This window comes from Aegilops tauschii, chromosome 7 (assembly GCF_002575655.3).
Source record: "Aegilops tauschii subsp. strangulata cultivar AL8/78 chromosome 7, Aet v6.0, whole genome shotgun sequence".
Classification (NCBI taxonomy): Eukaryota; Viridiplantae; Streptophyta; class Magnoliopsida; order Poales; family Poaceae; genus Aegilops; species Aegilops tauschii.
This window is the reverse complement of record NC_053041.3, coordinates 66,793,878-66,819,607: the sequence shown is the minus strand read 5'-3', so window position 1 is coordinate 66,819,607 and position 25,730 is coordinate 66,793,878. Positions and strand designations below refer to the sequence as shown.

Genomic DNA, 25,730 nt, shown 5'->3' with positions numbered 1-25,730 from the left:
ATTTTAGAATTTTTTGGAGTTCCAGAAGTATACATTTGATACAGATTACTACAGACTATTCTGTTTTTGACAGATTCTGTTTTCTATGTGTTGTTTGCTTATTTTGATGAATCTATGAGTAGTATCGGAGGGTATGAACCATAGATAAGTTGGAGTAGAGTAGATATTACACCAATATGAATTTAGAATGAGTTCACAACAGTACCAAAAGTGGTGATTTATTTTCTTATACTAACGCAGCTTACGAGTTTTCTGTTGAGTTTTCTGTTGTGAAGTTTTCAAGTTTTGGGTAAAGATTCGATGGACTATGGAATAAGGAGTGGCAAGAGCCTAAGCTTGGGGATGCCCAAGGAACCCCAAGGTAATATTCAAGGACAACCAAGAGCCTAAGCTTGGGGATGCCCCGGATGGCATCCCCTCTTTCGTCTTCGTTCATCGGTAACTTTACTTGGAGCTGTATTTTTATTCACCACATGATATGTGTTTTGCTTGGAGCATCATTTTATTTTGTTAGTATTTGCTTGCTGTTATTTAGGATAATGTTTTGCATCTCTATTTTCAATAAAAATGTCAAGGATAGCCTTTACCATGCTTATTTTGCAAGTATACTTGTTGCTGTTTTAAAACAGAAATTTTACCGCTGTTGCAAAAATTCCCTAGAAAAGTCAGAATACGATAGTTGAATCCTTTTGCATAATAAGCTCTGATAAATTTACTACAGTGGGAATTTTCGTTCATAATTTTTGGAGCTAGGGAAGTATGGATCTTGCTGCATTCTTTACAGACTGTCCTGTTTTGGCAGATTGCTGTTATGTTTGCATTGTTTGCATATGTTTGCTTATTTAATGATTCTATTTGAGGATAGGAGTATTAAATATGCAGATGCATTTAGTATGCGATGTTGAATAATAATTTTAGTGATTTTCTACAGTAGAGTATGATAAGGTTTTTGCATTTGTTTATACTAACTTATCTCACGAGTTCTTGTTGAGTTTGGTGTGGATGAAGCTTTTGAGATTTAGGAAACTGTGATATGAGAGGAATTAAGAAGACACAAAAGATCAAGCTTGGGGATGCCCAAGGCACCCCAAGATAATATTTCAAGAAGTCTCAAGCATCTAAGCTTGGGGATGCCCTGGTAGGCATCCCACCTTTCTTCTTCAACAATTATCGGTTAGTATCGGTTGAGCCTAAGTTTTTGCTTCTTCACATGATGAGTGATATCCTTGAAATGTTGCTTTATTTTGTTTTGCTTGCTGTTTGAATAATATACCAAGATCTGAAATTCTTAAATGAGAGAGAGTCTTCACATAGCTACATAATTATTTAACTACTCATTGATCTTCACTTATACCTTTTTGGAGTAGTTTGTCATTTACTCGTGTGCTTCACTTATATCCTACGAGTAAATGGTTGAATTTGAATGTCATAAATCTGAAATTATATATATGTTTCATATGCCTTTCCCATGAGGAGTAATGCCTTCACATATAAGAAGTAGAGGTGGTAAATTTATTGAAGGTTAGAAAACATTGTATTGGTCACTTGAACAATTCATGAAAGAATATTGAAGGAAGAGAGATTTCACATATAAATATACTATCTTGGACATCTCCTATGATTGTGAGCCCCATTAATTATTTTCAAACCTGAGCAAATTAGTTGAAGTTGGACAAGGAAGACAACATAATGAGTTATGCTTGGGTATATTTGTATAGAAGTTATATTGTTATGGACCCTCTAACATGTGGTGCTTGCTATTTAGAATCCTTTGCTACCCAAAATATCTGTACTAAGCGGGAATACTACTTGTGCATCCAAATTCCTTGAACCAAGTTTCTTCCATGAGTGTCCACCATATCTACCTATATGCGGTATTTACCTGCCGTTCCAAGTAAATTTGCATGTGCCAAACCCTAAACCTTCAAATAATAATCTGTTTTGTATGCCCGAATCGCTCATGTAGCGACTAGGGGCTAGCAGTATCTTCCATGCTAGGTGGGTTATTCTCACGATGAGTGGACTCCGCTCATCATTCACGAGAAAATGGCTGGTATCTGGGATGCCCAGTCCTATGATCAAAAGATCAAAAACAAATTCGCAAATAATTTAAACAAAACTCTCACAGGATTGTTGAAAGTTGGACGGCACCCGATGTTTTGGACAAGCCGTGGAGTGTGATTGTTGGTGGAGGGGGAGTCAAATCTTTACCTTTCTGCGTGGGAACCGCCTATGATGTATCTAGTATGGAAGATATTGGGAACTCTTGGTCATTATGTTGACAATGAAAGCATGCCTCTCAAAATAATTTTCATCTCTGTTTTTGCTTCGAGCTCTGGCACCTCTGCAAATCCCTACTTCCCTCTGCGAAGGGCCTATCTTTTACTTTTATGCAAGAGTCAGTAGTATTCCTTCTCATTCCAACCTACTCTTTATTTGGCAAGCATCATATGATGGAAAGATCTAAGCATATATGGCCATTCAAATATATTTGATCATGAATTATTACTGTTGACATTACCCTTGAGGTAAAAGGTTGGGAGGCGAAATATTAAGCCCCTATCTTTCTCTGTGTTCGATGAATACTATTTGTTCTAAAAATATGCTTTGAGTGGTAGCAATCATGGAAGACTAAATGATAGTTGAGTATGTGGAATTTGCTAAATCAAAGCTCTGACATAGACTCTTCCTGAAAATAAGATGAATTGTAATTGTTTGATGACTAATAACACGGTTTGTTAGTTTTCAAGAAAGTTTATGATCTATACTTTAACATGTGAATAGTTTGTTACTTGATCGTGCAAAGTTCTATGAGTTGAGCTACTGTTATGACATATAATGATGCTAGAAAAGGTGATTGAAATTATCATTGATTAAACTTATGCACCTGCTAGAATTCACACTTCATAAATTATTTCTTTTATCATTTACCTACTCGAGGACGAGCAGGAATTAAGCTTGGGGATGCTGATACGTCTCCAATGTATCTATAATTTATGAAGTATTCATGCTATTATATTATCCATCTTGGATGTTTTATGGGCTTTACAATGCACTTTTATATTACTTTTGGGACTAACCTATTGACCCAGAGCCAAGTGCCAGTTTCTGTTTTTTCCCTTGTTTCAGTATTTCGAAGAAAAGGAATATCAAATGGAGTCCAAACGGAATTAAACCTTCGGGAAAGTTATTTTTGGAAAGAAAGAAATCCGGGAGACTTGGAGTGCACGTCAGGGGATCAACGAGGAAGGCACGAGGCAGGGGGCGTGCCCACCCCCCTGGACGCGCCCTCCACCCTCGTGGGCCCCTCGTGGCTCCCCTGACGTATTTCTTCCTCCTATATATACCAATATACCCTAAAACCATCGGGGAACAGAATAGATCGGGAGTTCCGCCACCGCAAGCCTCTGTAGCCACCAAAAACCAATCGGGACCCTATTCCGGCACACTGCCGGAGGGCGGATCCCTCACCGGTGGCCATCTTCATCATCCCGGCGATCACCATGACGAGGAGGGAGTAGTTCACCCTCGGGGCTGAGGGTATGTACCAGTAGCTATGTGTTTGATCTCTCTCTCTCTCTCTCTCTCGTGTTCTTGATCCGGCACGATCTTGATGTATCGCGAGCTTTGCTATTATAGTTGGATCTTATGATGTTTCTCCCCATCTACTCTCTTGTAATGGATTGAGTTTTCCCTTTGAAGTTATCTTATCGGATTGAGTCTTTAAGGATTTGGGAACACTTGATGTATGTCTTGTCTGGGATACCCGTGGTGACAATGGGGTATTCTATTGATCCACTTGATGTATGTTTTGGTGATCAACTTGCGGGTTCCGCCCATGAACCTATGAACACACGTTTTCGTCTTGACTCTCCGGTAGAAACTTTGGGGCACTCTTTGAAGTACTTTGTGTTGGTTGAATAGATGAATATGAGATTGTGTGATGCATATCGTATAATCATGCCCACGGATACTTGAGGTGACATTGGAGTATCTAGGTGACATTAGGGTTTTGGTTGATATGTGTCTTAAGGTGTTATTCTAGTACGAACTCTTGAATAGATCGATTCGAAAGAATAGCTTTGAGGTGGTTTCGTACCCTACCATAATCTCTTCGTTTGTTCTCCGCTATTAGTGGCTTTGGAGTGACTCTTTGTTGCATGTTGAGGGATAGTTATGTGATCCAATTATGTTATTATTGTTGAGAGAACTTGCACTAGTGAAAGTATGAACCCTAGGCCTTGTTTCCTATAATTGCAATACCGTTTGTGCTCACTTTTATCATTAGTTACCTTGCTGTTTTTATATTTTCAGATTACAAAAACCTATATCTACCATCCATATTGCACTTGTGTCACCATCTCTTCGCCGAACTAGTGCACCTATACAATTTACCATTTTATTGGGTGTGTTGGGGACACAAGAGACTCTTTGTTATTTGGTTGCAGGGTTGTTAGAGAGAGACCATCTTCATCCTACGCCTCCCACGGATTGATAAACCTTAGGTCATCCACTTGAGGGAAATTTGCTACTGTCCTACAAACCTCTGCACTTGGAGGCCCAACAACGTCTACAAGAAGAAGGTTGCGTAGTAGACATCACTCTTTCACCACTACTTCTTTCCTCGCATCCAAAAGGGAGGCGCTATCTCCAGCTGTGTCGCCTGGATCCCGAGGACCTAGGGGAAAGGGACATATCCGGAGGGTGCCGAGAAGGAGAGGTGGGAGGAGTGGCGGGGCCGGTGGTGCTGGATTGAGGAGGAGGATCCGCAGGAATTTTGCCGGGTTCGCCAGGCGCCGCCGGTCCGCACAGATGACTGGAGCAACATCGATGCTGATGATGGGAAGCTCATAGTCGCCACCACCAGGATCCATCGCCTCACCGTTGCCGGGCTCACCCTGGAGATGATTGGGGCAGACTTCCTTCGCTGCCGAATCGCTCCTCTGCACAACAAGGGGAGGCCGGCCTGGCCTTTCAGGAATGCGGCCAACATTATGAGGCTTCACGGTGATGGGGCACGCCCACTTCTGCCAGCGGCTCTTTCAGCTCGACGTGAATCGCGACGGCAAGGTTGAGATGTCCGACTAGGCTGCGAAGGCCGGCAAGGTCGCCAAGGGGCCCTTGTTTGGGTTGCTGGCGGGGGTGGTCCCGCTGAGCAATAACTCGCGCCAAAGCGACATCATCGCCATGATGCCGGACTTCAACGCGCATGGCCTCGTCCCAAATTGGGCCGAGCCGCTGGCGGATCAGGTGCAGGAGTTCTTCGATACCTTGGTGGAGAAGTAGGTCCACGACGAGCCGCTGCTCGTCTAGGACACCACTCAGGCAGAACTGGACTATATTGCCGCCAGGGCAGCGGAGGCGGAGCTTGCCAAGGAGGCCGGCAACGCTGGCGGTGTGGAGGACGAGGCCGCGGCGGCCGCAGAGGAGAGGGAGCTCACCCAGTGGGCGGAATCCGCTGGGAAGGCCAGCAGCGCCGGCACTGGGGCCCCTCTCATTGAAGATGTGGTCGACGAGTCGTCGTCAGAGGAGGTCGAGACTGTCGACCCTCCGGCCACGGGGAGAGGGCGCGTCCTGCAGAAGGCCAGCTCCGGCGAGCCGGTCTGGCCCGGCAGGGCTGCGCGGCTGCAGCAAACCCAGGAAGCGTCCGTGCGCCGGACTAGGGCCGCGGCGGCGAAGAAGGTGGTGAAGGCCGCGGTGGCGAAGAAGAAGGCAACTGCCTCTTCTTCGTCCAAGCGTCCTCGGACTCCATCTGCTCCCCCCTCCCGCAGATGACGACACGGAGGTCGTCTTCGATTTTGGGTCTCTCAGCCCAAGGAGGAAGAGGAAGGCAGCGGAAGAGGAGGTGGAGGACGAGTAAGTATCCTGCCTTTTTGTCATCTCCGTCCTCTCAGACCGCACCGCTTTTCTTGATTTGTTTTCATCTTCGCAGGGATGCGGAGACGCTGGCCCAGAGGATGAAGAGGGCCAGGGCCTCGACGGGCGGCCAGCCCCCGGCGGGCACTTCGAGTACGCCGCTGGTGGTAGTGAGCAGCCCGGACAGCAGCCCCTAGCGTAAGTTCACCACTCGCCCCCCCCCCCTCAACGTGTGCTGGGTGCGATCCCTTGGTGCTGACCTTCCTGTGGTTGCAGGAGGAGGACGACAGCAGGAGGATCCACTGAGGGCCACCCCCAACACGCCGCCCCATCAACCATGCCGCCCCGCGGGGCGTCCCTAGCAAGGGCGCCAAGCGCCGATCCTATGCGCACGGAGGAGGGGGAGGCGAACCCGGGTGCCGGTGGCTCCATCACGCCGCCAAGGGGTCTGCTGGGGACTCCGACAAGGACGCTGCCGAGGAGGCCGGCAAAGGGCCTGCCGGGGAGGCCGGCAATGCCGATGCCGAGGAGGGGGTGGTTGACGACCAACCTTCCTCCTCCGCTGCCTCTGGCTCAGGCAGGTATCTGAAGGTGAGCGACGACCTGTTCGTCCACCTCCCAGGGACGGCGAGCACCGGGGCGCCTACCGAGGGGGAGGTTTTTGATGACGAGGTGCTCGCCGCCGCCAGGCTCGAGGTCGTCGACGAATCGAGCGCCGGTGGCGGCGGTTCCCAGGAAGACCGGCTCCTCCAGGCCATGAGCGCCAATTTCCAGAAGCTCCAGGCGCTTCACCGTGCCCGCCTGGACAAGGCCAAGTCCGGGATGGCGGTGGTGGACAAGGCGGAGGCGGACCTCGAGGGGCGCGTCGCCGAGACACAAGCTTGGTTTCGCCAAGCCCATGAGGAGCTGAAGGTTGCCCAGGACCTGCTGGCCGAGCGCCAGCTGGAGCTTGTCATGAAGCAGGTCGACATCGAGAAGGCCCAGGATGAGGCGAGGGCACAGGCCACCAAGGACGAGGCCGCCCGGCACCAGCACCAGGCTGCGCTAAACTCCCAGGAGGAGGACCTTGCCACACGTGAGGAGAAGCTTGCCGCCGCACTCCATGGCAAGGATGAGGAGGTGGAGAAACCCGTCGTGCAGCGGACCTAGGAGCTGGAGCAGAGGCACAAGGAGGCACTCAATGCCCAGGCTCTGGTTCACGCCGGCAAGGTGAAAGAGCTGGAAGTGGAGCAGGACGGGCTGAAGGATCAGGCCCTGAAGTTGGCCAAGGAGAAGGACACACTCAACGATGCTCTGGTGGAGGCGCAGGGCGCAGTCCTCGGCAAGGCTGAGCAGCTCTCCAAGGCCAATGACTCCATCAAAGACCTAAAGCAGAAGCTGGAGGGTCTCGAGGGGACGCTGTCGGAGGTCAGGGCCGGAGGAGACCCTGACCAAGAATCCGGAGAAGGAGAGGCAGTTGCGGAAGAACGAAGCCGCCAACCACGAGGATTTTGTGAAGGGCGAGAACCTCTGGATCAGCCGCCTCGCCGAGGTCGCCGGCAGGATTACCACGCAGCTGGCTACCATGGGGATGCCAAACGTGAGGTATGTCCCGGAGCCGAGCGTGAGTCCCAATGCCAAGCTGTCCCTATTCTTTGAGGGTGTTCTTGGAGCCCTGGAGCTGTTCCGCTCCAGCAGGGCGGCCTCTCTGGCCGACGAGGCCCAGAAGCTTTGCCGGGGCGCCATGACCAAGGTCCTCACCAAGGTGGCGTACTGGAACCCCGACCTAGACTTCGACGCCGCGCTGGAGAGCTTGCCGGAGGGTGTGGACCTCGCGACACTCGAGGAGCGTATCAAGCCCATCATCAGCCGCGTCGGCGGAATCCAGAGGGTGGAGGGCCAGCACCGGGATTAGGCGCCCAGTTGCTTATCGCCGCTGCAGGTTCATGACCAAGACAATTTTTATCTTTAGTTAGAACCGCAGCATCAACTGATGTAATATAACTCTGCAGTGCTTTTAATACCATGTGTGCTATCTTCCCGTTAGATTTTTCTCCGTACGTTCGTACCCTACGCTTGTTGAGATAAGGCTGCCGGCGCGTAAACCCATGCCATGGTGCTTTAAGGACGTATCCTTAGCACCCTGCCGGAAGGGCGCTTGCTGCCGGGCGAGCCACCTCGCTGCCGCCAGCGCGGTCGCTTGAAGTGTCGAGCAGACTCGAAGCAGGACAAGAGCGCAGCTGGGAACGGGTCGGCCACCTTACTGCCGCCAGCGCGACCGCATGGACTGTCGAGCGGGCTCGAGACAGAAACAAAGACATTGCCAACAGCGGAAGGGTCCCATCACGTGCAGGTTTCCCGTACAAAGAACAAGATCTCTCGGGGAGAATGGCCTTATATAAGTGAAATTAAACGAAATTTCGCGTGACTTAGCTTTTCTGTCGTAGCGTGGACGTTCACCGCATCCGCTTCTTCCTTGGAGTCACGACCACGATGAAGCCACTGCTCCAACCAGACCAGATTTCCACAACTGCGCCCCCTACCCGGCGTGCCAAAGATGCCGGGGAAACGACACCTATGGGATCACTCGGATCCCTTCTACGGTTGGCGGGCGCGGGGTTGTGCAAAGAGCGGGTCTGGCGGTCAGCACAAGGATCGTTTACCCAGGTTCGGGCCGCGAGGATGTGTAATACCCTAGTCCTGCTTTGGTGTATGTATTTGAGTGTTCTTGAGTTCTCGAGATAGCTACGGTGCGTGTCCAGCCCAAAATATCCGAATCCTTCTCCTGGACGCCTCCGGCCTCCTTTTATAGAGAAAAGGGATTGCCACAGTGGCACACAGGATGTGGAAAGGTGAATAGTGCGCAAGCTTATCGCTTGCCATTACGGGACAAGACGCATTAAATGCGCTCCCTTAGGTGTCTCGTTGCTTTACTGGGGATGGCAACGAGGCCCGTCCCGTCCGTCGCCGCCCCGCCTTGCTCCGACACGCGTCCAGGCCAACGATGCATGCAGCGCGATGTAGGCTGGCAGGCTGCTGAGATGGCGTGGTGGTAGGGTCTTCACGAAGATCTGCATGCCACCACGCCGGTGCTTGCTGAGCTGGTCTGGAAGCCGCACGTCGCCACGCAGGTGCATGCCCAGCTGTTGGGCCGGCAGCTGCATGGGAACGACAGTGGAGCCTTGGCAGACGCGGGCTTGGTTGTGGCCTCGCATGCGTTTTCGGCAAGGGCCTTGCCGGGGCCCCGGCAAGGGTCTTGCCGCGGCATCGTGGTCGTCTCCGGCAAGGATCTTGCCGAGGGTCTCGTCGATTTCCTCGGTTAGGATTCCGCCGAGGATCGTCGTCTTCTGGTCCTCAACTGATCTTGTAAGCTTCTGATCTTCACAATGATCTGCATGCCACCACGGAGGTGCCTCCCGAGCCTTGGTCCCAATGTGGTTGATGGCGTCGGAACCCTTGGCTCAAGGGTGGCGCGCTCCGCTGGCATCGGGCAAGCTGCCCCGGCACGGCTCTTGCCAGGGCCGCGGAGGCCGCCCTGGCAAGGTCCTTGCCGGGGGAGCCCACCTTGCCCTTCTGCTCTTTGTGTTTCTTGGTCTTGGCGCTGCTTTGGTTGTTTTGTGCTCCGGCTTCCCTCCTCTGCCCTCCTTAGTGTGGCCGTGGGTGCGGCTTTGACTGCCCGTGCACAAGTAAAGGGGTAAAAAAGGAGAGCCCCTACTTTTGTACACCGACATCCTATGAAGAAAAGCTTGAATTAGAAGTTTCCATCCCTAGAAAACTTTATGATGAGTGGGAACCTACTATTAAAATTAAGATGAAATCATGAATGCTATGCTTTATGTGATTTGGGTGCTAGTGTTTCCACGATTCCAAAAACTTTGTCTGATGTGCTAGGTTTCCGTGAATTTGATGATCGTTCTTTAAATTTGCATCTCGCGGATTTCACTATTAAGAAACCTATGGGAAGGATTAATGATGTTATTATTATTGCAAATAGGAATTATGTGCCCATAGATTTTATTGTTCTTGATATAGATTGCAATCTATATGTCCTATTATTCTTGGCAGATCTTTTCTTAGAACGATTGGTGCAATTATTGATACGAAAGAAGGAAATATTAGATTCCAATTTCCATTAAGGAAAGGCATGGAACACTTTCCTAGGAAGAAAATTAAATTATCTTATAAATCTATTATGAGAGCCACTTATGGATTGCATACCAAAGATGACAATATCTAGATCTATTCTTGTTTTTATGCCTAGCTAGGGGCGTTAAACGATAGCGCTTGTTGGGAGGCAACCAATTTTATTTTTTTCCTTGCTTTTTGTTTCTGTTTAGTAATAAATAATTCATCTAGCCTCTGTTTAGATGTGTTTTTATGTTTTAATTAGCGTTTGTGTCAAGTAGAACCATTGGGAAGACTTGGGTGAAGTCTTTACGATCTTGCTGTAAAAAACAGAAACTTTAGCGCTCACGAGATTAGCTGCCATTTTGACTGGAGAGTGCTTTTAGGTTGATTCTTTTTGCAGATGATTAATAGACAAATTCCTCACGTGCATCAATTTATTTCAGAATTTTTGGAGTTACAGAAGTATACGTTTGATACATATTGCTACAGACTATTCTGTTTTTGACAGATTCTGTTTTTCGTGTGTTGTTTGCTTATTTTGATGAATCTATGGCTAGTATCGGGGGGTATGAACCATAGAGAAGTTGGAATACAGTAGGTTTTACACCAATATAAATAAAGAATGAGTTCATTACAGTACCTTAAGGTGGTGATTTGTTTTCTTATACTAACGGAGCTCATGAGATTTTTTGTTTGAGTTTCGTGTTGTGAAGTTTTCAAGTTTTTGGGTAAAGATTTGATGGATTTTGGAACAAGGAGTGGCAAAAGCCTAAGCTTGGGGATGCCCAAGGAACCCCAATGTAAAATTTAATGACAACCAAAAGCCTAAGCTTGGGGATGCCCCAGAAGGCATCCCCTCTTTCGTCTTCGTCTATCGGTAACTTTACTCGAGGCTATATTTTTATTCACCTCATACCCATATTTAGTTTTGTTATAAGTTTTTCAGTAACAAAAGTGATTACGATCCGGTCTAAAACTGGAATTTAATACTATTGCAAAAGCTTGGTAGAAAACTTTGATTTAGTTCATGTCCTCACGTGTGTTCGATAACTCAGGGTCACACCTTGGGGTAAGAGGCAGGGGGCCTTTTTGCTATCCGTTACCAAATCACTAGAGGGACTCATCATACACAAAAAGTAAAAAAAAGATTTTCCATGATATATGTAAAAAACAATACAAAATATTTGCCATCTAATACAAAATAAGTTTTCCCATGATCTGAATTATGAAAAATGTAATGCTACTTTATAAAACTACCATTACTCTAATTTATAAATTTTACAATGGTGTGATAAAAAAAGGTCGTGTGATCCAGATTTTTTTGCCATGCTAAGCTTTAATAAAACTGTCATCCTATAGATAAAAAATGTTTATTTGAATAATAAAAAGTTAAAAAAATGTCATGATAAAAAAATTCATCTCTTAATAAAAATATATATCATTTCTTAATAATAAAATGGTCATCTCTCAATAATAAAGATGCCATCTCTTAATAATAGAAATGACATCTCTCAATATTAAGAGATGCCATGTAGTAAAACATACCTGACTTGTGAAAAAAAATGTTTAAATTGCCATGTGTTGTATTAAAAAAATTATAAACAGCCATGTTAATTTTTTTCTAGAAACATTGCCATGTATCTACGCGAAGAAAACATAAAATTTCAACATAGCGAGAAAAAGAAGGCAAAAAAAATAAAATAAACAAGCGTCTCCCATATGCAAGGTCACGCCGCTGGCCATTGTAGTGCCTAGGGGTGTTTCAAAATGTAAAACGTTCGCTTCTTCCATCTTATAAGGAACTAGTTCCAAAATCTGACATGACATCGGTCCTGCGTCGAGATCCGTGCAACAGTGTGAAAGGTGTTAGCTGCCAGTGCCAGATGCCAAAAATTGACGGACGCCATATAACATTTCCGGAAAAAAAAAAGCATTCTCTCCAATCTTTTTTTTAAACACAGCAGTCTCTCCAATCTGATTACAATCAAATTCAGCTGGTTAGGATCGTATCTCTGATCCTTACCTGATTCTCTTCATCCGCGGGAAATCACGACAACCTCAACATGTAGACGTGCCCCCTATGCAGGCCTGGCACGTCCACTACTTTATAGCAGCTTTTAATATTAATAATAACTAGCAGAGTGGCCCGCTCGATGCGCGGGCTAGAATTTATAAAGTTTAATAATGAGAACACACTATTTGATTTATCTAATGAAAAGTTGGAACCATATGTAATGATATTTGCAAACATAAGACTTATGTGAATAGACTTTTGTCTAAGATATTTTTGGTTATTTATTTATATATAAGTATATATGTTATCCATTTTTTATTTACCTTCTAATTATGCATGGAGTACTAATTGTATTCTTTGTGATCAATCGCGTTGCATTTTTTTATGCGTGCCATACTAATGTCTTAGTATGTCTACCGTTTCATAATTTCAAAATATAGTGCATATTAACTTTAACTAGCTCAAACTTTGCAAAAATATTCCAAGTCTTTATTAAAAGATATCAACATCTACAATACAAAATGAATATAATATTAGATTAAAATTTAAGCGGATTTACTGATATTTATTTGGTATTTTTAAATATTGATCAGTTTTTTCTATATTCTTAGTAAGAGTTTTCAAAGGTTTTTTTTAGCCATGAGGATAGTTTGCAAAGTCGCTCTTAATTAGGACAAAACATATATGCTCTATTTTTTTATGGAGGTGTTTGCTTGTATATGTGGAAATATCAATCACGAAATCAGTTTTTTACTACTCATGTACTGTGATGATTCTGGCAGCTCATACAGAAAGACAACTAACTTGTCAACTCAAACAATATAAGGGTGGAGTAACAGATAAGCTCTTCGTGGGTGGTGAGAATTTATAGATAAATGTCTTGCAGTATTTATCCCCATCTAGTAATTAGCTTAAGATTTTCACTTGATATGTCAATGACACAAGAAAGTTGAGAAGCCTTACTCCAGTGGAAGATTTTATATGAGTACGCAAGATAGGAGCATGTGGCTAGATGTATGGAGGACATATTTTTTCTCGGGTGAACAATACATCTAAGTAAGTGGTTTACTGATAATACTAACCATGAGGGACATCAGATCACCATCAATGATTCCTTGGGAGAGAAACAAAATGTACTCAACAACACAAAAGAAACATCAATCTTGATCCCACTGCTGACAATTGTATAAACTTCAATCTATGATCTTGTTAACTTCACCACCCATATTCACACAACTTCTGTAAAACCTCACCCATATTATATGTAGAAACACAACGTATCAAGATTATAGCTCGCTATATAGTCGGTTTTCCTTGATTGCCTAAAGGGCAATGCATTTATCTAGATGAGCTCATCAGCAAGATATCAACCTATTTGCTACATAAAGCAGCCAAATAATCAAGTGGTACAACTTTTTTTCTTGTTTCACAATTTTCAGAGCACTTCCAAGGTAGTTGACAAAAAGCATTTGGTTACTATACCTTGTAACGCTCATGAGAAAAATCACCATATACCATCTAGGACTTTGGCAACTTGTGGACAAACGCGAGCATATTTTTAACTGTTCCCATGAAAAGTGAAATAAAATCCAAGAAAGAAAGAAGTTGTAGGATTTTATTAGTCATGTCAACTAAGGGCATGAATAATATTGAAAATCTTATTTAAAAGAGAAGTTGAGAAAAACGGACAAAAATGAAGTAGGTATTTTAGAGAAAATAACAAAAGAATGTGAGTGAATATGTCTACATGAAAGTAAACAACCATGTATCGGGCACCCATTCAAATTTAAGGAAAATTTGTGGTGAGAAAGAAAGGATAGACAATGGAGGTAAAGTTCACCTTCCCGACTCCAACACAAGAACTGAAACCTGCAACTTCAATTTAAATAAACATACATTGTTCTTGTTTAGATCCTTACAGAATCATAGAGTAAACGATAAATTTTGATTCCTTTATTGACTCAAATCATTGCGGAATCATTTTCGCCACGAGTGAATAGTAGTAATATTTTCTACCTTTCTCGACTCAAATAATGTTGGAATCTTTTTCTTCCTGCAATCCATTGTTTTGCACTGCGTACAACATTGCAATCTCGTTTAAAAGCAAAGTACCAATGGCTGTTGTTTTAGTTAACAAGCGATCGAGAATAAAATAGAGAAATAGCGGAGACCAAGCTACCTACATCTATAAACATGCTGCCACACCTCATCTGAATCTACTCTGAAGATACCTCTTGGTACTTCTTCGATGCACCACACCTCATCTGCCTAGTCAGTGAAGCTATAGAAATTAGACACTATTCTGCAAACTTACTCATGCTGCCATGCGTCAATGAACTACCAAAGAAACAAAATCTCCTCAATAACATACCTAGATCTATTGCAAGAGGATGCGCTGCTGGTAGGGTTTTAGTTACCGGATCATTATGTGGCACTAGTAGAAAAGAGGGCTTTGGTTCAGGCCGGGTCAGCCCATTAGTCCCGGTTCAGTCCAGAACCGGGACCAATGGGGGCACTGGTCCCGGTTCGTGAGGCCAGGGGCCGCCGGGCCTCGTGGGGGCATTGGTCCCGGTTCATCTGGCCCCTTTGGTCCCGGTTGGTGGGACGAACCGGGACCAATGGGCCTCGCTCCTGGCCCACCACCATTGGTCCCGGTTGGTGGCTTGAACCGGGACCACAGCCTGCCCTTTAGTCCAATAAGGTGCCTATATATACCCCTCGCCCGTGAGCAGAGCACTCCAGTGCTCTGTTTTTCTCTGGCCGGCGAGGGGAGGGCTTTGTGGTGCTCTAGCTCACCTCCTATGCACATGAGGCGTTCGATGAAATGCCCGAGCCACAGTAGTTAAGCTTTCTTCTCTCGAAGCTCGACCTCAAAGCTTCATTTTCCTTGAGATTTGTCTAGGTTTAGCGGCCCGTCACGTCCCATTCCCGTCTTCACCGCCGTTGATCGCCCGCGCCGATCTCGTCGCCGGCACCACCGTGGTGAGCCTCTTGTTCTTATCTTTTTTCTGAAAGAAAAAAATTCTTACTTTAGATAGATTGTCTAATTTTCTTACTATTGTATTGCTTGTTATTATATAGTGTGATGGTTTTGGTATCCGCCCCCGTCGGCCCTCGTCCTGTCTATGATTCGGATGTGGTATATATTATCTTTATAACTACTGGTTCATTTATTATTTATGAAAATTATGCCGACCAACGTGACATAGATTTTATTTATCTAGGAGGTATGTGAACCGGAAATTCCAACCGACCCTATTGTCGAGAGGTTAAATTTAGTTGAAAAAGAAAACAATTTCTTGAAGGAAAAAAAATTGAGGAGGAGAAGATGATATTGGAGTTGCATGTTGCGGATGTCGTCGATGATCACAAGATCAAGATGGATGCAATGCGCTTGAAGATTAGAAAGATTAGAAAATATGCCATTCATACCGAGGCTTGGTATCATTATGCCGTTGGATCAATTGTTACCTTGGTTGCGATTATGATCGCATTTGTTTTCGCATTGAAATGTTTTACATAGTTTTAATGTATGGTTTAATTAATTAGATGCTCTGAAGAGCTATATGTTGTTAGATGAGAACTATGTATGTACTTTGGTTTTAATGTGATGATGAACTTCTATTAATTTGGTAACCGGGACTGCCGAAGAAGCTGCAATTTAGACACCCGAAAGTAAGTACTATAATAGCATGTTCCGCGCATCTCCTAGTGATTCAAGCGCTAGTTTCATCAATACCATTTAGCATGCTTGCTTATCAGTTTGATTGACCTCTATTTCTTGTAAAGTGGTTGTGGCAGGAACCCGGGAATAATTACTGTGGATACTACATTTGCGAGTCCATCCGCTACACAACCTGTGAGCGGGGCTACTCTAACGAACAATATGAAGTGCGTAAGCAATAATATTCACAATTTTATTTTATTACCATCATTTGTGTGTTGAGTTTCATTTATTCATATATATATGTATTGACCCTCTTCTTTAAATTAGATCTTTCGGATGCGGGATGAACTCCCTAGCACCAGATCGTATGCGAGCAATTCAAGAGGAATTGGCGGCATTCTTCCTTGACCACGTGATCGCTGAAAACGAAGAATACTATGTGGACCCTGTGTTCTTACAATTTAATTAGGAGATTATATTGTAAGAGATAATTATTGTATATATGTAGCCGGTAGTGTCGGATAGATATACGAGAACTTGTTGTTCGACCAATCTCTCGGAGAAGGAGAGGTGGTCGATATCACTTCTCTCTGTATGCATATGTTCATGACGATCTTCTGTTTCCTTCATTTGCTTACTAGCTAGCGTGTCTAGTCCTCTCCATACGTATATAGTACGTAGCGTCGACCAAGCACGGAGATAAGAGAGGACACTTCTCTCTATTAATTAGCTAGCTAACACAATATATGAAACACCTAAAATAACCCCCAAAACCCTAACCCCCCTCCCCTTAAAAAAACAAAACCCCAGCCACTGAAATGCTGACGCGTGGATGCCTATTGGTCCCGATTAGTGCCACCAACCGGGACCAAATGCCCTTCTGCCTGGGCTCGCCGCACCGGCCACGTGGAGGCCCATCTATCCCGGTTCGTGTAAGAACCGGGACTAAAGGGTTAGGGCATTAGTAACGACCCTTTAGTCCCGGTTCAAAAACCGGGACAAAAGGCCCTTACCAATAAGGACAATAGGCCCTTTTTCTATTAGCGTGGATTAACACGACGGATGACGACGCATTGATGCCGGACACGTGCGTGCCACAGAGCCATATAGCTTTTGGGGCATCTTGAAGGTCGCGCTCAAGTCGGTTTCGCTGTTTTGCAGTAATTTCTTAGGTAGCATCCAATCTAATGGTAAGAAGTGCTCTGACCTGTCCAACTCGAGCCCGTTGTACATGGAACCACTGGAGCTGGCGTCACTAACAACCGATGAGGAGCGTGAGGTACTATTGGCCGTCATTGCGAACTGTGCGCCAAGTACGACATCCTGCTGGTAGTCGACACGGAATACACATCAGTGCAGCCACTCATCGACTAATTCACCTTCGTCATATCTACGCTAGGGTAAAACTGGGATGGCCCATCGTACATGACATAGTGCAGGCATACCTCGGCGACGTGCACGGCCAGCTAGAGGCTATGGTACGCATCCATGTACTCGTTGCAGTGTCCACCGCAATATTCGCCCACAACCAAAACAGCCTTCTGCGTCATTCAATAGTTATAAAGTCCACGTCATACTCCTCCTTGGCTACCTTGCTACTCCCAACTCCCGAGTCACACTCCCTACCTGTAGCTCTCCGCTGCCTGGAAGACCGTCATTGTAGTCCCAAACTCGGGCAGATCCAGAACGATAGTGCTCAGGGTGCTCCCTGGCTTCTCCCTGAACACTAACGTTCAGAACTAAGTTGGTGCTTGAGATCATCTCTTTGCAAGCCACCCTTTCTGGTGACGAAAACGACAACAAAAGCTCACTTCTCGTCATGGATTACTGCTAGCCGATGCTTTGTACATCAGCACATACTCGATCACCTGATCGGTCCTTGCATAGAGCTAGTTCCAGTGACCTGAACATGCACATCCACAACAGTTCTGAGCTCCTGGCTGATCGAATAATCAATAAACTTCGTTGAAGTCCAAACATTGTATCTTGTACTATTGTACATAAACTGATAAAGCTAGCGTACCTATCACATTCTGGCACATAGCTATATATGGGTTGTGTGCTGTGTGCATGGAAAAAAAATCTTTGATTGATCGGGAGGGGGACTGTGTTAGGACTGGGGGCATGCATGTGTGAATGTCTGGTCTCAATCGGTAATCAACAATAGCTTATTCTCTACCCAACTCCCCAGCCAACCATGCGGGCACAAATACCTAATTCGTCTACAGAGAACTAATTAATCAAGGCATATTTACTTTAACCGGAATTGGCTGGAATTCAACTGCCTCCAAGATCCAATCATGCAGGTACTGCGGCTAGCACCAACCACGCACAAATACCTAATCCATATATAGACAACCAATTAATCATGGCATACTTACTTTTATTGGAATTGGGTGTGCGATTCAATGGCCTCCAGGATCCTTCGGCCATCCGTCATCCTGGTGCTCCAACTTCTGGCCATCCCCATCTTGATCGGATCGGCTGGCAATAACGGTTGGGCTGCCGTGATCCCGTGGATCTCATCCGTGAATGCGGAGGCGGCGGCGGCAGCGTTTTGTTTTCTTTCGTGGCCTTTTTTGCTACCTACATAGATCAGATTGAAGAGGTATGAGGAATTCTTTTTATCGGCAATATGATGGAAGTTAATGAAGGCCATTGGTCCCCCCACTATATATGGATATGTAATGGCAAAGGTGGGTAATTAATTTTCCTCTACCTAGATCGGACGGCTGTAAAAAAATTCTCTATCAAATAAATGGTTAGATGTTTCTAATTTTTGTGGTAATTTCTAGAATAATTCTTTTTTTTGGTTAGCCCATAAAGTACTTTTATATATAATAGATTAAATAAAATGCTGGTATGTGCTCCTGTGGTGTTACAAATGCTATAAAATAGACTGATACCCCTAAATAAACGCTATTAACTCGATGCTCCTATATATGTGCTATCAGGTTTCAGCTTCCAAGTGCACGCTTGCAACATAGCCAGCCCTGTCCTGAAACCCACACACAGAGAACCGGTGGTATATATTGGTGCGCCATCGATGGACATCAAGGCGGAGACGAAGGCGGGGTGGAGGACGCCGGCGTCGATGGTGCTGGTGCAGCTGATCATCACGGGGAATATCCTGCTGTCCAAGGTCTCCATCGGGGGCGGCATGGTCATCTTGGTGCTACTCGCCTACGCCAGCCTCTTCGGTGCTGCCTTCATCCTCCCCTTGGCGCTCATCAACGAAAGGTGTTTACTATTAGCTTTCAAAATCTTCCAACTTTGTAACTAAAAAGTAAAATAGTCGCTAGTTTTTATCCAGCATACATAAAATTTACTACCACCGTTCCAAAATAATTGAAGTTCTAAACTTGTCCTATGTCAAATGTATATAAGTTTGACAAAGTCTATATCGAAACATAATAACATCTCGTGCCTTCGGCTTGCTTCGGTGCTTGTAGTCGCCCTTAGGTGGTCTAGGGATCTGTATGTAATTTCTGTTACTTCTGGTGTTCTTCATACTGCCATGACAGTTCCTAAATAGATCCAAAGTTTTCGCCGTAAAAAATAGTTGAGATTTTAAGAATATATTTTCTTATTAAGTGTATTTGGTGTGGTAGATGTTAGTCCATTTATCTATGGTGTTGGTCAAACTTATACATATTTGACTTAGGACAAACATAAAACTCAGTTATTTTGAAACTAGTTAGCTTAGTTGTGAATTTCGCTGTGTATATGCAGGGGCAAGTGGAGGGAGATGGGCTGGCACGCCACTGGATGGATCTTCCTCAACGCCTTCATCGGGTACGTTCGTTCATCAGCACAAAGCCCCTAACTTAGTACAAAGTTGAGTCATCTATTTTGGAATGGAGGGAGTACATTGCATCTGTGCGCATGCTGGCGTGCAAATGATTGTTAGGAAGTATTTTTGTTTGTTTATGCTGTTTCTGTACCTCTATAGCCTAGTCATTCTTTTATATCAGCACCACGCATGTTAGTTATAAATTATAACAACATAGTAACTCTTCAATTCATTAAGACATTATATTTAGTGCAGGTTAAAATTCTCCTAAAAAAGATCTCATGAGCAAACTTCGGTTAAATGCTTGAGTACCAAATGAATTTGTGATGAGTCAAAGCCGAGTGAGGCATTTGGGGCTCGTGCTCCATGGAGCTTGTTTTAATGAAACTTTCAAAACTGATATTTCAAAGCTTCAATAAATTTTGGACAATAAACCGCATGTTCATCTGGGTGTATTGTATTTTGTTTCACAGGAGAAACTTCCAATCTACTCCTTCTGTCCAAATTATAAGATGTTCTAACTTTTTTCTTAATCAAATGTATATAGAAGTGTTTTAGTGTGTTTGTTCACTCATTTTAGTCCGTATGTAGTCCATATTAAAATATCCAAAACATCCTATAATAGTGAATGGAGGGAGTATTCATCATCTATCACGGCAGTACAGAGAACACCAAAAGTAACAAAAAATAATAACCAGGTATGTGGATCACCTAGCAACGACTACAAGCACTGGAGCGAACCGAAGGCATGCCATCGTCATCGCCCTCCCTCGTCGGAGCCGGGCAAACCTTGTTGTAGGTGACTGACGGTAAGTCATGGTCCTAAGACCCCATAAGGCCAACGCACTAGAACAAAAATTGTCACCGATGAAGAGATGCATATATCAGAAGGATCAAACATGTAGACACACGATTGAAGACTGCATCCACAGATCCATCAAATACCATCACCGACCAAATCCCGCATGATCCGTTGGAGACACACCGCCACGGGGCCTTCGATGATGCTAGATGCACCATTGGGGACGGGAAGCATATGTGAGAGACATTATGCTAGGATACGCTAGGTGCATCTACTGCAATATAAAAATACTCCTACGCGCAAATCATCCTAGGATCATACTAAGGAGATTGATCACGTGTTTATCACTATACGCGCAGTCCTTGTAGTGGAAGAAGTGTAGGAGCAGCATGGAGTCAGAGTTGTCTCCTCCCCGTCGATTCCCTTGAACAGCCGATCGCCAGATCCTTTGAACAGGTACACCAGAGCGGTGCAAGTGCACTACCTCTAATAGTATCCGCGCGTGCAGGACGAACACAATGCGGCAAACTGGTAGATCCTTTTTTTGCGGCGGACTGCTAGGTTCGATCACACAGTCGGCGGCAAGTGGGCGTGGCTATTTGTAATACATGCAAAGCCCTAATGACAACGAAAAAGCAATCAACTGAAAACATGTGTCGCACCTCAACGTAGGCATCCATCGCGGGCTCATCACATAGGCCCCCCATGGATCCTATGGCGGACAAGTCTACTCGGCCCACATCCAAGATCTGTTCGAATTACATCCGACCTGCGAAGTTGGACCCGACCTCGTATGTTCCTTCTCTTAAGCACGCGACCCCTTAGGTTTAAGTCGACTTGGTCGCAGGGCGGATCACATCCGACCTACTTTGTTGGTAGGCATCTGCAAAACGTGTCAACCTCCAAGCAGACAATGAAGCCAGTTTTGGCGAGCTTGTACAATATGTCACACATCTGTTCCTTTCTCCTCACGATATATATTGCCAAGCTCAAGGTGAATCGGCCATCCTTGTTCGACCCCGCCCTCTTGCTCATTCCAGTGATGCCGACCTACAAAAACCGGAGTATCTCCTAATCCTTGTCGCATGGCCATGCTTATCCAGGTCAGATGACACGAGATGCCTAGAGTATATCTCTCCAGATCGGAGGGGCAAATCTCATTTTGCTCGACCATGTCTCGCGACATGGATCTATACAAGCCCAAAAGCGTCCTTTATAACTACCCAATAATGGAGTAGCGTTTGATTGGCCCAAGGCAGGTCGGTCACCATCCTGAGTCCATGCACCGAACTCAGGTCTTAAGACACATAACACCAGTTATAATGGAGACTCGGTCATATATGACCTATCGCTGCATCTCACAGTTGGGTCTGTCGGACTCAAACCTTATCTTAACACGTCGAATCTGACTCCAGATCATTCCGAGTCCATATTATAAGGCTACCATCCCAATGCTACATGGACATTGAGACCAAGCCATCCACCGTGTCATATGCTAGTCTAGTCAGATGTGCCTCCACACAACCTTTTTGACAAAGGGACCATTTAAAATGATCATCATATCATATATAGTCTCACAAACAAGCCGCATACTTGTTGATACACATCATTGCTAATGCCCAAGGACTATATTAATTCATAAACACATAGGAAATAGCATCATACAGAATTGTCTCTAGGGCATATCTCCAACACATTTTCCAACTCGAGGATATCGCTGTCGCCACAAAGCCCCAACCAAGGTACTGAATCAAACAAGAATGAGAGCGAGGTCCCTCCTATGGGCAAGGGGCTGGTGTCCTTGGCACCTCCACGGCCCAAAGGCCATCCAAGGCAGGATGGACCGGCGGCAGTGTTGACGGGAGGAGGGGAAACCCTGGTCGCCTTATTGGGAGGAGGAAATATAAGTGTATAAAGTTTCACAATGAAATACATTAACAGACCAGCTATACAAACAGAAAAATCCGTGCATTTTCAATAGTGAACAATGTGTGTACTATTCATCATTTTCAAATCACATATTTGTCTTTTTCTATAGATCTCACCTTAATTTATACCATCATCAAACTTTACTCACAAGTAGAATACATCCAAATAAACATGTGTGTGTTTTCAGAATTTTTAGAATCTTCAAAATATGATTTTTTTGAATTTTTCAAAAAAAAGAGCTCCATGGAGCTCGAGCTCTATTTTGCATCTTCGGTCAAAGCCGCCATATTATAGTGATTTGTAATAGGGTACATTTTTCAATCCAGATCAATTGTTTACTTATGTAGAAATATAGTGTTTCCATGACGAGAGCTTGAGAGAGAACAATAACCCCCCTCCCCCCCACACACATACACAAATAGGTAGAAAAGTAGTTTCAAGATATAATATAGCCGATTATAGGGACAATTGAGTGAAGAAAATATTAGATCACATGCAAGTGACCACACCTCATGGTATGCAGGTACGCACTGCCGATGAGCTTATACTACTATGGCCTCCTTGATACAACACCGTCTTATGTTGTCATCTTTCTAAACCTAATTCCACTGGCCACCTTCATCCTCTCAGTCCTCTTCAGGTATCAAATTTCTTCATTATTCACGTGTTTACAATAAATTTTGACTTTAATTTACTGGGCCCAAAATCAACTTCTTGGCGACCCACAAAAGAACGCAAACTCAAGTGATGGATTTAAATGTTCCAACTACTAATCAACATTCATCGTATTCTATCTTATTTTCTAACAAACGTGTGTGTTTTTCCTGAACATATTAGAATGGAGACGTTGCGAATTTGGAGTGCGTTTAGATCACTGAAGGTTGCAGGTGTTCTGTTCTCTGTTGGAGGCACGATGCTCATCAGCCTTTACAAGGGCAAGGCGTTGCATCTCTGGAATCCCATCCTAAAGATCCACCCCAAGGAACAGACACCTGAGGGTGCAAGCAATCAACTAAGAGGTACAATATTCTTACTAGGCAGCAGCTTCACATTTGCTTGCTGGTACCTGCTCCAGGTAACCGTCCATGCAGTGACATGTTGTTGCTATCCCTCATTATTTGTGTCAATTCCATTACATTGTTTGGTATTCGAGTAGGGAGATGTATGCTCATTAGTCTTAATATTAGGCATGCATGTTGAGCGGAGAGATAGGAGAGTATGCGACATAGGTACTACTTGCATGCATTTAATAGATGACATCACAGAGATTGCTAATAAATCCAAATTTTCAAAAGAAATATCACGAATTTAAGATCGGTGTTCACCGTCATCTTCATTTTCATGAAAACTATATCTCATATGGGCATTTTGAGTATAAGTTATCAACATACAAGTTCAAACATTACCCCCTTTTACTTTACTTTGTTAGTTTAAGAGGTTAATAGCGTCAATTTTTGTTCTAGATGTGCTAACCAAGAAGTATTTAATTATGCACACGTGTAAGCACATATTCACGAAGAGGTGCTATATCATGGACACCACTATTTGGTGTCCCTAGAAGTTTGCCTTGTATTTAGATTAATAATTTATACATAAATAAAATACTACAATACTGTTAATGCAGTAACCATGTTTGTTTGTATTACCGAATGTGGTATGATGATACCCTAAAAAATAGTTACTTGCTATCGTGTTTCAGAATTCTTACTTACCGCCATAGTAGTGATATAAGTATCATGATAGTGATGTATTTACTACGATGTTTGGTTAAAACTTACCAGTTGTTGTATTAATCATGATGGTCAGGGTTAGTGTTGGTGGTGACGTAATTATCACACTCACTTGTAACATTTACAATAATGTAAAGAGTGAGGATGTACTTACATGACTGTTTGGTAACTTTTACCACCATGTCGACAATGTACTTACTAGATGGCATGGCAACATGTTACAAAATAGGATGATAACTAGTGCATTACAACATGGTAATAAAGGAGTGTAAAATCGTTTGCTGAAATAATACCGCATCTCCGATTTAGTTTGACACCATTGGGTTAAGGATGCATATGGATTTCTGAGCCGAGGAAATGGGTAAGCAGGAAACCACTTTTTATTACCAAAACCCAGCTTTTAATTCGTTGATGTCATCGTGTTTTGCTGTTTCATGTGTGCAACTAGCAACCATTGTTTCCCTGTTTGTAAATAGCAATGCTTTTAATTGCATGTCATGAATGAGTTCATGATGATCTTGTTGCATAGAAGAAGAGCATCGACATGTGACTGGGTTGTGCCATAGAGCCATAACTAGATGTTTGTTTTTTAAAGTTTCAGCATTATTTTGTTAGTAGAAATTAAAGCGTAAAGTACCATGACATGTTGTTCTAGTCAAAGGTTCTCAAGGTGTATCCATACAAGTATTGGTCATCCATGGCGACATGCTTGGTTGGAGGACTCCAAACAGCAATAATTGGAATAATATTGAATACAGACAAGAAGGCATGGAAGCTAGGATGGGATTTCGACCTTGTGACCATCTTGTACTCGGTGAGTCCCTTGATCTCGCATTTTTTAATTAAAAATAGACTACAACCAATACATTTTTTTCAAAAAAACTGGTATACATTTGAAGCTAGGGAACTCAACATTTGTTTGAAATTGGTTCATTGAGGATTAAATTAAATTAGTTGGATAATGAAAAAAGTGGATGTATAATTATTAACTGGAAATCATCATGAACTCATTTGGTGTAGGGAGCACTTGCAACAGCAGGGAAATATTGCTTGAACTCATGGGTTGTGGCCAAGCGAGGCCCAACATATCCTCCCATGTTCAACCCATTGTTTGTGGTATTCACAATTTTGCTGGCCTCCATCTTCATAGGTGATGAAATTACAGTCGGAGGGTACGCCCCTTCTGCAACTTCTTCCAATTTTTTTATTATAGTAAAATGTTGTTTTATGTGATTATTTTGCAAATGATATTTCATATAACTAGCATTGTTAAACAGAAAATGAATTATGGTAAAATGATATTTTCTGTAACGGTTGTTGTTAAATAGAAAATGAACTAAATCATTCTTGTTTATTCTGTATGTGCAGCCTGCTCGGTACAACCATGGTGCTTGTTGGGCTATACACTTATCTTTGGGCAAAATCAAAAGAAGTACGTGATGAATAGATCTCATCGGTTGAAGGCAGAGTTCTTGTAGCTGCAAAAATGACAACATTTGTACTTCTATACATGAAGATCATAATACGTTAGATGGAAGATTACAAGGTTTATTTTAGGACGCCAAACTATCTATCCAACATTACTGGGATAACAAACCTAAACGGAACCAACATCCATGTGTCGCAGAGATGAAAACAACACTTGACAATGCATTCTTCTGTTAAAAAGAGAAAAGCAACTGACAAAATAGCTGTTTTCTATGGATGATGAAAAGTTACATATTTACTGTCCCCAAAGGGGCGCATCCATAAAGACGCGACTGTTACGAGAGTTGCATCGGTTGCCCAAAGCAACCGTTCGGTGGTTTTGGTAAGTGGTGATTTAACGTCTA

General features: G+C 44.0%; 1 protein-coding gene across 1 annotated transcript; it reads left to right on the top strand.

The window, feature by feature from the left end:
• Positions 1–18,690: 18,690 nt before the first annotated feature.
• On the top strand, positions 18,691–25,477 carry LOC109783392 (WAT1-related protein At5g64700-like). The gene is made up of 7 exons (XM_020341998.2): positions 18,691–18,884; positions 19,377–19,439; positions 22,692–22,808; positions 23,006–23,243; positions 24,554–24,712; positions 24,919–25,070; positions 25,267–25,477. Exons 1-7 carry the CDS (start codon positions 18,691–18,693, stop codon positions 25,343–25,345), a joined length of 1,002 nt encoding a protein of 333 aa, XP_020197587.2. The 3' UTR covers positions 25,346–25,477.
• The last annotated feature ends 253 nt before the right edge of the window (positions 25,478–25,730 follow it).